Below are 14,234 nucleotides of genomic sequence, written 5' to 3' on the forward strand. Positions count from 1 at the left end.
TTAACTAAGCATTATTAATGTATATTAATGCTTTTCTATTTTATCTGGAGTCGGGTACGTTTTCCTATATATGTATATTGACGTGTCTTGCATTATTGGTTATAATGGTACATGCATGTTAGCATGTAGGGTCTCTCTGGTGGTTCCCACTTCTGGCACATCATTTCAATGTATGATATGGACATGTACCCATCTCTATGTTGCATTGCTGCTAATGACTTAATGCTGATTAGTGATTCACTTATAGTAAGATCTTTATAAGTCCATCTTTCCTTCTTTCAGCTTATTACAGACGTAAACATAGCAGTTTCTGTAGAAGCCATCCAAGCAATTGGGAATCTGGCCAGGGGTCTAAGAAATCATTTTTCTGGGGGCTCACGCTCTATGTTACCCGTATTACTTGTGAGTATATTCTAGCACAGCTTACACAGATACATTTGCTTATCGTTATTTCTTTCATATCTCAAGCGTATTTATGGTATTGCTTGTGACGTTGTTAAAGATTCTGTCTATCATGGCCGCATGATTTTGCATTACTGATATGTAATTGATTCACAAACAATTGTTTCAACATTATTTTTTCATTGCAAGATATATGATCCATTTACATTATAGTGGCAACTTCTATTGCTCCTTTACATAAACAGATTGCTTTATTTTTATACTTTATTTTTTAATTTTCAGGCGTTCACAATTAAATGAAATAGCACAGGAAACAAACATTTCTATGCTGTAGAAGCTTCCAATGAGTGTTCCTTTTCCGATTTGTACAACAATTGTTTCTCAACTCCATCGCTGAGTTGAATTCCAAGGCATCCTGAGTCAACATGGACGAGTCAGAGTCAGTAAAGCTAGTGAAGAAGGATAAATGTATCAAGTTTAGGGGGATATTAACTTTGCTTTAATTCTGCCTATTTATGACTAAACATGTGTTAATCCACTATCCCACCTATCTAACTTGCAACCTTTTGTTTTTATCAATAAACTATAGTCTTAACTTTGGCCATCTTCCCCATTCATCAAAAGTAATCTTTTGATATAATTAGCTTCCAGCCTCATTTCTGCTTTTTTTTTTTTTTTTTTGAATGGTAAAATTTCATTAAGTAAAGGGAAGACAGAGATTGTCCACACCAAAAAAGAGAACAAGGAGAGATAACAATACAAAAAAGAAGCCACAAAAAGAAAGAAGAAAAAACAATCAAGGGGGCATAAATTCAAACATCTCTAGCTCCAATCTTCCAACCCCTTCCCGCGCTAATCTGTCGGCTTTGCTATTAGCAGATCTTCTGACATGGCTAAAAGTGATGGAAGATCCTTCTATTGAATCCTGGATCTCGCCGAAAAGGTGCGCAAATCTCCAAGGAGGCACAACCGTCCCTCTAAGTCATCAAATCACATTCAAAGAGTCTCCCTCTGCAATTGTAGTGTTCAATAACTCTCGATTTCGGAGTTTTATTCCTTGATAAGCCGCCCTAACTTCTACTTCACTACCGTAAGAGGATCCAATAGGACCCAAGAAAGCCCAGATGATACTTCCACTAAAATCCCTCAACACGCCACCAATACCAGCGGGATTGGGGTTTCCCAAGCTAGAGCCATCAAAATTTAATTTGACCATGCCTTCCATGGGAGCCTTCCAGGATTGGTTAATCTGTGGTCGATTTTCCCTACTGAAGCACACCTCCTTACACCCCTCCCAAAGGTCATATGCCGAAACGAGTTGGAAAAGAGGAAGAGCCCGAGCCCAGGCAATCATTGAGGCAATTATTTTGATATAAAGGAAATAGGGAGATTTAGTTACCCCCTCAAAAATTCTAGCATTCCTTTCTTTCCAAATAACCCAAATCGTTGCTAGTAAGCAAAGGTCCCACATCACCTTACCTTCTTCCACCGGCTTCCCGCCCAACTAAGCACCAGTTCGATAAACTTGGATGGGAAGACCCAGGAGATATACCAAACCTGGATAAGATGCATCACAAACCACTCTGGCAATTTTGCAGTGGTGAAAAAAATGATTTATGGATTCTCCATCCTGAACGCACAAAGATAAATGATCTACTAGCCACATGCCCCTTTCTTATAGGAAGTCGATCGTCTTAATTCGGCCTCTGCAAACTGCCCAACAAAAAGGACAGACTCTAGGAGGAGCTTGGATCTTCCACACTTCTGCTTCAACGGAGGAAATAGATGAAGGCACTAGTTGAGTGTAGAAGGATTTGATAGGAAAAACCCCAGTAGAGTCCTAGATCTATACCCTTTTGTTAGCCCCAGAAAATTTGATGTAACAAGCTTCTGACAACTCAATAAGCCTTTCCAAAGATTCCTACTCCCGGTCAAAGAAATTTCTTCTAAACCTCGGTTTCCAGAAAACATTTTCCCCAATTCTTTCGAAGCAATCCCTAACCAAAATATCCTTAGGCTCTACCACAAGAAACAACTCCGGGAATAAGACCTTCGAAGGAGAGATTGAGCATCGAGGCTCATGCCAAAAAACTGATTCGATCCCTGAGTACACTCTAAAACGAGTGCCCAGCCTAAAATGATGAGAGACTTTCAGGATATCTCTCCAAAGTCCAAACCGTGGCCCCTTCCTATATAAGTTGTCAGATTCCCAATGACCAATCTTAGCCCTGTACTTTCTTTCTATAACTTTGGCCCAAAATTGAGAATGTTCCTCTTCGAATCTCCACAACCATTTACCCAACAATGCCGTGTTCATCTCTCTATCCAGCCATCATTTCTGCTCTTGTATAAAAAATGAGTCACTTAAAAAAGAAAGTTGCTGTAAGGTTTGGCATGAACTGGGTATTCTCTGAAACTTTAATTTAGTGAATTCAAGGGGGGTCTAAGGTGCCCTGGAGGAAAACAAGGAAAGTTTTGTGGAATATTGCTCTTTGGCCACTATATGGGTCTTATGGAAGGAAAGGAATGCAAGATGTTAAGGGCGTTCCCGGGGTCCCACTTATTTATTTATGAAGGTGATAGATTTAATTGTGTCATGGGTGAAAACACTTCCATCCTTTAGATCTGTATCCGTTTATGACCTTTGGGAAGGATGGGAAGAAGTTTGTGTGAGTGTGGAAAAAGAGCAAAAGGTCCCACAAGAATGGGAACCACGCTATCAAGTTGTCTTAAGCTAAATTTTGATGGATCTAGCTTTGGTGGTGTGCTAAGGAATGACAAAAGGGGCATAATTTGGGCCTTCATGGGTCCTATTGGGGTGGCGGATGCAAAGGAAGCTGAGGTGCATCAAGTTGCGAAGAGAATGTGGTGGTTGAAGGAGATTCATCAAATGTTATTCAATGGTTGAAAGGACCACAAGGACACCCTTGGAGATTTGACAGATTCTTTGACGAGATATGTGATTGTACGAGACCCATGTCATTTCCTTTAGACATGTACGGTGTTCGGCTAATGAGGTGGCCGATAGTTTGGCAAGATTAGGGATGTCGAGAGAGTCTTTAGCATTATTTGACTCCCTCCCACTGTGATTTATGTTTTGATTATGTATTTTGAAATTGTGCTTTTTAACCTCTTGTACGTTGACCATCTCGGTCTTCTTTAATCACATTTGCTATTTTTAAGGCGGTCCAGTGCACAAGGCTCCCGCCATTGCGGGGTCTGGATTTTGATTTTAATCAAATTTGCTCTCATTCAAAAAGAAAGAAAGAAAGTTACCGTCAACAGCTGCCCTCTCTCTCTCATGCAAAAAAGATAAGCCTAGTGGATGGGGCTAAAAAAAAAAACAGAAAAAAAAGGGGATGCATTGGCTCATGCAAAATATTCCCTCATCTGATCTCTCTCTCTCTCTCTCTATATATATATATATATATATATATATATATATATATATATAATATATATATATATATATATATATATAGAGAGAGAGAGAGAGAGAGAGAGAGAGAGAGATGAAATGATAAATGCGCCCCTTTTCATCACTTGGAACACCCAGCTACAGTGTATCTATGACTGCAAAGGGGCTGATGTACTTCACAACTGAAGGAATGAAGTGACCTGATTGCCACGTACAATGCAGCTGGGTGTCCCTAGTGATGAAAAGGGGTGCATTTATCATTTCCCTATATATATATATAATGCTTGTAGGAAAATAAAACTTGGTGCAACAAAGAATAAGACAATGGAGAACGCTTATGATGAGATGATGCTGACCGAGCTTCTCATCTGTGTTGTCTGTATCTTCCTCTCTAATGTTTACAGTTAGAAGGTTTCAATTGCGACTTGTATGAGTTTACATATCCTGTAAACTTATTAGTTGAAAAGCTCAGCCTAATTCTGAGTCAAGTCATAAGCTTTTAAACATTGTGTGTAGAACTATAAATATAATCTTTATACAGATCTTTTGTTGCAGTCTGATGAAATTGGCAAGATGAGTTGCATATGCAGAAACCTCTATATTCTATTTGAAGGGTCTAATAGACAAACTGCAAAAAATAGTCTGTGATAACCATGAAATAAGATAACATTTTTTGCAGATACATCAATTTTCTTGATACAAGGAATAAACTTTATGCAACACCTTGATGGAATTTGCAGGCACCCTCATGCCTGATTGCTCTAAAGCCAAAGAAATGCAAACCAATGATTTGAAAATGAAGCTGATATTGTCCATTGTAACTAAAAACACCACAAAAGAAAGACTAGATCTATCGAGTGAAGCTATTTGTCACAACATGAGGCTCCTAAGCTCCTTTTCCTTTCCCAAAATTCTCCCGAAGGCTATTATGTGAGCCTAGAAACATGTCGATGAGTGTAGATTTGAATAGAAGGGGCTAGAGTACTATTGAAACTGATATTGTCCATTGTAACTCAAAACACCACAAAAGAAAGACTAGATCTATCTAGTGAAGCTATTTGTCACAACATGAGACTCCTAAGCTCCTTTTCTGTTCCCAAAATTCTCCAGAAGACTATAGGTGAGCCTAGTGTAGATAAGTGTAGAGTTGTATAGAAGGGGCTAGAGTGGGCTGGAGTACTTAAGAGTACTCTTGATATTCTTTGTAGTAGAGAAGTATGGAAGATGTTAGAGAACCTAGAACATTCTTGGAGGGTCTTGAACCATTGGATGATTGCCATATGACAATGGCATAATCAGGATGAGAACTCCCCATTTAGAGCTCACCCCCTAACTTTATGCCTTGTAAGCTTTCCACAGAGTAATACAAGCCTTCTTCCCATTCACTGTTGTGTGCTTTCTTTTTGTGAGAGTCTACATTACCTTGCCTTAGGCCAAGGTTAGGTCATATGGGTTAGGGTGATCGGGGCTAACGTTGGGGCGTTGCACGAGTTTCACACGGGGTTCGAGGCATAGTTCTCAATACCGTTCCATTTCGTTTTGGTCAGTACGACAGGACGTTCCAATGTTGCGTACGTTTCAGTGTTCCATTTCAGAAAATACGCTACGAGCAAATAATTTAAATAGTTCAAATTAAAATTTAGAAATTGAAGTTCTTTTTTTCTTGTCTCACATGTATTGCTTGTTAGCATGCATTTTTGGATGTGCTATTAAAGTTGGTTATGATGGCTGATAATACTTTGTTGCTTTTCTAGGAAAAATTGAAAGAGAAGAAACCAGTTCTCACTGAGTCTCTTACTCAGACACTCCAAGCAATGCATAAATCTGGATGTTTAACTCTTGCTGATGTTATCGAAGGCAAGCTCCACTTCATTTTAAATCTGGAACTTTTTTTTTTTTTTTTGAATGGTCTAAATCTGGAACTTTTACTAATGTTTATATTCCTACCCACCATTATTTCTACTGCCATTGTAACATCATTATGCTTAATATTAGCTTAATTTATTAATATCTGCATCAGTTGTTTGTCTTTCTTTCAATCTGTTTTCTATTCATTGGTTCATCCCCCAATTTGGCTTTCCTGGTGAGGCTAATTAAGAACAGGGTGGAAAGTTTTATTTGAATCGTTAACATAGTTAAGCTTGATTGCATCTGAGATTTTAAGATGAGGACGTGTTTCATTTTTCCTGGCTGTTGTTTAATTGAAATCCCAGGACATAAAACACAAGGTTATAATCAACAGCAGATTTGAAGGACGGTATCAGTGCCAGTGGTACTTGCTTTTTTCAATGTAGGAGTATCCACTTTTCAATATTTATGGACTTTTGGTGACTCAAATGTTCATTCGAAACTAGTAATTCTTTGGGAAATGGCTGGTGTTATTGCTTTCAATGGCTGCTGAGTTTGCAGCTGCCTCTCTACATGGAAATGAGTCTTTTGTGGACCATCCGTGTGGTGTCTCCAAGTCAGGAATGAATGACCCTATGAATTTGCTTTGTTTTTTAGCTGAAGCATTTTTGGGAAACCAAATTCTATTTGTTTTCAAGTTGACATATTTAACTATGTTGTTTATTATTAACTTGCAACATGTACATTTGAGGAGGTAGTGTACATGTTGATAATAGTTCTGAAGATTCTAGGAGTAGGGGATCATTCTCGGAAGAGTTCAATGACTTACTGTCGGTAGGGATGTTTTTGGGATTACATATGAGGAAGACTTGGGGGCAACCAAAAAAATGTTTCTTGCAATGAAGGAAAGAGATAAGGAAGAAAAAAAGGCAAGAGAAAAAGAAATTTAAAAAGAAGTCTGGAGTTGATGTTTAAATAAGTTAGTCTGAGAGATGAGTGTGGAACTGTGGACGTTCCCCTCAGTAAAGTGTATGAGGAGGTAGTGTAGTATTGCTTGAGATTGGTGGCCCTAGTTGAATCTACGGGATCTGGGTTGTGGGATGGTAGGGAGTAATTCCCTCAGCCCCATTCAAGGTATATTTTGCTTAAAATCAATGTGATTTCTGGTCGCTATCCAGGAGTATTTTGATTTCTAATAGCCAAAGCTTGAGAGACTCTTTCTTTCGCTAAGGTTATCTAGTCTGGATGCGCTAGATCTGCTGATTCCCTTGAAATTCTAGGATAAATCTAGAGCCTCAGAATTTCAGGTTGCACGTCTGCTGGTTCATAATCTTGTAGCATTGGTAAGTCTTCATGAATTCCGGCTTCATGTAATCTCAAGAAGTTCTTACTGGCAGAAGGTTTGAGGAAAGGCATGAACAAACGTATAGAGGAAACGATTATGTGTACATTAGAATCTTGTACAGCTAAAGTAATATGGGCATTATAATACAGGAAAGGAATAGTTGAGTTTTGTAATCTCTTCTACTTGCTTTTGAATTGGCTTCGGGTATGCCCGTGCTAATTCACCTTAATATTTTGTAATTGCAGGATGGGACTCCTGGTCTCAATAGCTATTCGAATATTAATGAAATTTGTCATCTTTCAAAAAAAATAAAAACATGTACATTTGAAGAATTTTGTAGCACATTAAGAAATTCAGACCAGTTTCATGGTTTAACTTTTGATAATCTTTTCTTTTCATTCTTAAGACTTTCTGAATGGCTGAAAGTTCTTTGTTCTTGTAGATATTAGGGGAGCGGTGAAAAATAAAGTTCCACTTGTGCGCTCATTAACCTTAAACTGGGTCACATTTTGTATTGAGACAAGTAACAGAGCAGTTGTCCTTAAGTTGCATAAGGATTATGTCCCTGTCTGTATGGAGGTCAGTGAATGTCTGATTCATCATTCTTTTGATTTGGTTTTCTCTTTTATAAAATCTATACATTTTTTGCTTTTTGTAGTGCCTGAATGACAGCACGCCAGAAGTGAGAGATGCAGCATTTTCTGTTTTGGCAGCAATAGCCAAGGTAGTCCCCATATTATATTAATCGGGGTCCTCTTTCTTTCTATCTTTTTTTTTTGATGACATAGGTCATAGGGTATCCCCACCCCAATTTTTAGGGCAGGACTATTCCCTATGGATGCGCGCAATCTCCCGTAAGCCATGTGCATCTGTGTTTTTCCTCATAACTATTTATTCTTTGCACTAAGATATCTTCTTCTTGTCATTTTTCTCGTCTAGTTGGTTGGTATGAAACCCCTAGAAAGGTCACTTGAGAAACTTGATGAGGTGCGGAAAAAGAAGCTTTCAGAAATGATTACGACTTCTGCGGGTGGTCTCCTTCCTGGTACAGTATCAGGTCTGAATGTTTTCTGTTCTCCAATTTGAACATGTTAAAGTATAAAAGATTTAATAACACCTTCTCCAACAGCTTAGTAAGTGGTTAGTTTCACATGGTATCAGAGCAAAAGGTTCTGGGTTCAAATCTCCTTGATAGTAAAAATCCACATGCAATGGCCAAACCCAAAAAAGGGGCCACATGTGCCACGTGTAGGCCAACCCTAAAAAAGAGGGGCCACACATGAAGGGGAGTGTTAAAAGTATAAAAGTTTAATAACACATTCTCCAACAGCTTAAGCTTTTGGAGCAACTGGTAGTTTCACAGAACACATGTTGAATTATTTTTCTTTAAGTCGTATTTCTGGTTATTGATTAATTTTTCTTGTATTTCTCCCTCACCTTTATTTCTTAACATGCCAGGTTTAGTTTCAACTTCAATTGGAAGTGTCTCATTTCCTGAGGTGGGTTTCTGTTTTTCCTTCTGATCTTGATTTATACTCTGCATGTCATCTTGGTTTATATTACTGAATATTTTTATGGAATTATTATTTATTTCTTAATAATTGTGGCATATTTTCTTTCGCTAGTTGTTCCTTGATCCTTTTTCAGACATCCTTTTTTCTGGTTTGTTACGTACTGACTGTTTTGTATGCTTGATTTGTTTTTATTTTGTTGAAATCCCCATGTTGAACAAATGTTCATGTGACTATGCCTGTACAAATTTTTTTAGTGAAATTATACGGTGTTTGCCTGTTGCTGCTCATAATGGGGATATGACAGAGGTGCCACCTTTGCCATTTGATCCAACAACGGCCTCTGAAAGTGTTGTCTGTCGTTGGATCAAATATCCAGGGCAGCACCCTGATTGCGCACAACAACGTATGGACATCATATAGAAACTCTTTTTTTATAATCTTCTTCATCACATTGTTGTGATTGTTACCACCACTCTGGTTTCAATCTTTGTTCATCGTATAAATCTATCCTTGAAAATCAGAATTGTCGTGATCATTATCATTGAAATCGTCCTTCATATACATCAGTTCATGATATATATACATACATTGTTCGCAACAAGTTTCACATGCATGAAAAAGAGAATCACACATAAAATATATTGGGATCAAATTTCCCTCTTGCGAGAAGATGTTTTATTAATTTTTGTAGGAATCGTACACTTCCAGCTCTATTGGCCGTTAATTACATTTCTTGAAGAAAGAAAACACCTCTGATTATCCATCAAGAGGTTCCCTATCTAAATACAACTTTTAGTTAATTATCCTTCAGAAAGGTCTGATTTTTGTTAACAGATCCTTTCGAATGGAATTTCGTTGTCCTGGGGACTTTCTTCATCTTCTTTTTGAGGAGCCGTCATCTTTATCATCCTTCTCCCGGAGGAGAAAGGTCTTCTCCCTGAAGGGAGTCTCTGGGAAGAGATCTTAAAGGGATTTTCTTCATTTTCCTGAAGGAGAAATGTCTCTTTTCTTTTGGGAAAACCGCTGTTTTTATCTTTAGGGAGGAAACTGCCGTCTTTATCATATTTCTCTTTGAAGAGAAAGGTCTTCTCCCTTTAGGGAGTCTCTGGAAAGAGATCCTAAATGGACTTTTAGAGAGTCACTGGAAAGAGATTCTAAAGGGATTTTTTTCTTTCTCCCGAAGGAGAAAGGTCTTCTTACTTTTAGGGAGCCACCGTCTTTAATCTTTTGGGGGGAGACTGCCGTCTTTATCATCTTTCTCCTGGAAGAGAAAGATCTTCTCCCTTTGGGGAGTCTCTGGGAAGAGATTGTAAAGGGACCTTTAGAAAGTCTTGGAAGATATTCTAAAGGGATTTTATTCATCCTTCTCTTGAAAGTGAAAGGTCTTCTTCCCCGGAGAAAATCTGCCAAAGAAAGAAAGAAGAAAAAAAAAGAAACTGTTAGCCGCAAATCTTTTCTCACCTTTCTCTCTTTTTTTTCTTCTGTTTTTCCTTTCGTGTAGCTTTTTCTTCCAGAAGATCCGATCCTTTTTCTAAAGGATCTTCCCTTATTTATAGAACTCTCTGTTGCAATGGGTGCTAGCAAATCCCATTAAGATATTTTAGATGGAAATATGGAATTTGGAAAGCAAATATGTGACCGGCATCCATTAACAATAACACTGCATCTTACAATTTACATCGTTCTTATATTTATTTCTAATGGAATAGCAAATTAGATGGGTTGTAACCAAAATCTGACCTTCCTTTTTGAACCACTATATATGCTAGGGTTGTTGATGCTTCTTTTTTTTCAATTTCAATTTGTTGCTCAGTATTGGAACTTCCTTTGATGTTTTTTGTACGTAACTTTTCTTCTCAAAGTATATTTGATTCTGAACATGTCAGTACATGACAACAATCTTCATTAACCACTTGTGAGTGATGCTTTTGGAATTGCCAAACTTCCATCTACTTTTTCCGTAACTAGCCATTAACTGACGCTTTTTGAATTGCCAAACCTTTTCTCCATCATAATCTTCACAATGGAAGCTTCCACAGCTATCATCCCAAAAAAAACATGGAAGCTTTCATAGGGTACATGGTTTTCCTTAGGCTGTCAATGTAATCTGTGTCCTTTTTCGCAACATTAGAAGCAAATAACTTGGTCAATTGTCATCAACTCTTATCTTGATTGCAGTTACCTCTCCCTTGTCCTAGATGATTCTCCCTCACTTCCATCCCCTTATCCAGTTTCAGCTCCATCCCCGTTATCCTGGAGCTGTACCTCAATCTTATAGTTGAACTGTACGCCAATCTCATTGTTGATTGGAAAGTTCTTCAGTATTGATAGCATAACGATAGGAATCACTTAACCGATAGAGGTCTTTGAGAGCCAACTCCATTTAAAATGAAGTTTGAACTTTGGAATCCTTGATGTATAATGAAAAATATTGAAGTTTACAATCCTCCAATGTATTGTGAAATGCATCTTGACTTTGCTTCCTGCATCAAACCTTGAAATTGGTATGTAAAATTTCTTCCATAAAAATGTTGCTATTTATTGTTTAGGCCTTGCTTCTTTGGCAGCATCCTAAGTCATAAATATCGTTCTCCGGAATTTCTTGAGAAGGGAAAATCTTGGGATATATTAATTTTTTTTTTTCGGGTTTATATCGAGAAAAATGATAAAATAAAATAATTTAAAAATATGAAGTTTAAGAAAAAATATAAAATAAAAACATATCGTAAAGATATCGCAATATTATGGTGATATTTTCACAGTAATTGATAAAAAATGAAAGGATTGGTATATTTTTTAAAATCTCGGGATTATTTCTGGATTTTGTCGTTTTATCAAAATATCGTGATAAAAACGTGATATTTTGAAAATTTTGGAGATATTTGTGACATGGCATCTATTGCTCAAAACAGCTAATGAAATTCAACTGTCCATAACACGCCCATGTAGCATTGTTTCTTTTGCAAATACTACCGTGATTGTTTATTCTACGCTTATGATATTGCAACCATATCTTTGGTGCTATTTTCTTCCCATTTCTGTTAGTCATCGTATTTGAACCACATGATGGCTTGTCCCTGGTACCCGAGTTTTTGGTGAGCTGCTGCTTGCTGACGCATTGTAAAACAGGACGCACATTCTTTGTCAATTGAAAAGAAGAAAGACAAATTTCCATATCAGTGCATTTGAAATTATCATGGTTTGAGATTCCCATGTCTTTTTTGGAAATTTTCCCTTTTGAGGTTGCCTACTACGTTATTTTGCTATAAATTTTCCGTTGGTGCCTTTACATTGTTGGGCTTCAACCTGCAAGTCCTTGATGAGCTGGCAAACCATTTTCCAAGGTGGTGACAGCTTGAATATTAAGAGGATTTAGCAGTTATTATAAGATTTTAGATTTTCTATGTTAATATTTCACACAAAGTTTTCCAATCCCGATATTCATGTGCGACGTAGAAATTTTCTGTGTCGGATAATATGTTGTTTCATTGAAATTAATGATGCTGTCTTGATTGCCTCCTTTGTAGGCTTCAGAGAGCTTATTTGTGAGAAAGTCAGCAGCAAGCATGCTTAGTGGAAAGAAGTCTATCCAGCCAGCTGTTAGTGCTTATTCTGCTAATTCCTTTCCATTTATCAATTACTAAGTATGCATCGTTCTTGGCTTACTTGAGTGTTATTGCAGTTGGTCACTAAAAAATTGGGGCCGGTGAAAACTGGAATTGGGAGGAAGGGTGATGGAGTTGGACAGCCGAAGAATATTGGATTGGTTGAACACGAAGACATTGAAGTAAATATCCATTCTTACCTAGAAGCTTGCAGAGTTTTTTGTTGGTTTCCATCCTCTTTTGGAGATAATTTTGTATGAAATGCAAGTGTGGGCTTTATTCCGATTGGGTTTTGTTGGTGTTTTCAGCCGGGAGATATGAGTCTTGAAGAGATCGAAGGAAGATTGGGTTCTCTTCTAAAAGCAGATACGATTTCCCAATTAAAGAGTGGCATTTGGAAGGAAAGGCTTGAAGGTTTCTTGTTACTCTCTGTTGCATATCTTTTCATTGTTTTCATGTAAATAATATGGCTAATTTTCTTCTAGAACTTTGTAGCTATAGTGTTGTGACTACTGCTTTAGTCTGGTTTGTTCTATGCCTTTCTTTGTACAGGACCTTCTTTTCCATTCCAGTCTCAGTCACTCCTTTCTCAAAATAAACACTGAGAATCCCTTAAGTTAATCAGATTGTATTAAAGGAAGTTCTCAGTAGGCGCAATATTAATATCAATGTCTAATAACTCATATACGGTCAAGAACTTTCCCAAGGCAAAATTTGGTTAACTCGAGCGAGTTAATGAGTGACCCGTCAGGTTTTTATTTACTCAACTTGGTGGGGCCAACACAGAGTTGACTCGGTAATCATGGATTAACCCAGTGAGTTTTAATCATTGATTAATAATACTACCTTTTATTATATATTTGGCATTGTTGCTGTTTTCATCCATTAAACTTAGTGCCCTAGTGTGTGTGTGTTTTTTTTTTTGAATTGCGTAAAAGTTTTGAACAAGTATCATCATGTAAAATCTTGTAGTTAAAAATAACCTGGAGAAATCCAACAATTTATGCAAAGATTAAAAAAAAGGGCAGTCTTTTCGTTGTTAGTTGTTGGAGACCACCATTCGTTGTTGTTCTTTTTTCATGGTGTGGTTTTATGTTTTTTTATGTTTTGAGTATTGCTAACGCCTGAACACCTCAGGAATTTCGTGTACCATATTTCTTTTTAATAAATTCTATCGGGTTATCGCTTATAATTAAAAAAAAGGTTCTAGGCTATAGCAATAATGTGAAGAAAAGAACGAAATAAGAAGATGGAGGCTAAAACTTTGATTAAGAAGTGAAGATAAATGATTGGGTGTGCTGATTATTTATTTGATTGTTCAATTATGTTTGAAACAAAAACACCTCTTAGCCTACCTTAGTTGGAAGGTGATTTTTATAGCAACCGCAAGGCATGGTTTGAAATATCAGCCAATATAATCCCTATAGGCGAAATCTGATACAATGAATTTCTCATATCGGGGCTCACAAAAAATCACGTGCATCGGTCAATACAACTTATATGGAAGGTGTATCGACTTATAAGGGGGCCAATATGACTGATATGAGGCCAATGCAGGATCATGCCATGTTCATATGAATTTTATGAAATTTGTTTTTCCATTTTTTGTTAATATTTTCAAAGGGGTTTTACTTGATTTAAGGCTGGTTGGCCTAAACAACGATAAATCTCCTAAGATTCGACAATTGAAACAATATTTGAAGCACAGTTCTGTTGAAAAAAAAAACAATATTTGAAGCAAGATTCGAAGTTATTTTCATAATTCTTTTGATTTTTTTCATTCGTGTTCGTGATACGATAACTATTTCTCTGTGTCTTTATATGAATTAGCTGTAATACATCATAAACATGCATGATTTATTGGATATACATGTTTGCAACAAGAAATGAGGAGACTTGACAGTTATTTATGCAGATTTTATTGTTTCGCCTTTTTATTTTTACTTTTTTCGTAACATTTCATATTTTAGTGATAGAGTTGTGTGATGTATTGGGTTTTTTACATCTATTAGTCTAGCACATGTTGAATAAAATTAGTGGTTTACCCATTTTTATTGTTTATTTGATCATTTCATTTTGTCAAAATAACTGTTTCTTCAGTT

At 37.0% G+C, this 14,234-nt stretch overlaps 1 protein-coding gene across 8 annotated transcripts in view; it reads left to right on the top strand.

Moving 5' to 3' along the window:
- Positions 1-14,234, top strand: part of LOC143889660 (protein MOR1-like) — a 50,680-nt gene that overhangs the window by 5,659 nt on the left and 30,787 nt on the right. For 7 of the 8 annotated variants that reach the window (XM_077393942.1, XM_077393948.1, XM_077393941.1 and 4 more), the window contains exons 10-18: positions 283-402; positions 5,575-5,677; positions 7,456-7,592; positions 7,672-7,737; positions 7,953-8,070; positions 8,472-8,512; positions 12,055-12,126; positions 12,210-12,314; positions 12,441-12,546. In XM_077393942.1, the coding sequence (XP_077250057.1) occupies positions 283-402; positions 5,575-5,677; positions 7,456-7,592; positions 7,672-7,737; positions 7,953-8,070; positions 8,472-8,512; positions 12,055-12,126; positions 12,210-12,314; positions 12,441-12,546 (868 nt within the window). The remainder of the gene's footprint in view (positions 1-282; positions 403-5,574; positions 5,678-7,455; positions 7,593-7,671; positions 7,738-7,952; positions 8,071-8,471; positions 8,513-12,054; positions 12,127-12,209; positions 12,315-12,440; positions 12,547-14,234) is intronic. The other variant, XM_077393943.1, reaches the window with a different exon arrangement.

This window comes from Tasmannia lanceolata, unplaced genomic scaffold (genome assembly GCF_043159265.1).
Source record: "Tasmannia lanceolata isolate RefF3 unplaced genomic scaffold, GAP_Taslan_0.1 ptg000013l, whole genome shotgun sequence".
In the NCBI taxonomy this organism is placed as follows: Eukaryota; Viridiplantae; Streptophyta; class Magnoliopsida; order Canellales; family Winteraceae; genus Tasmannia; species Tasmannia lanceolata.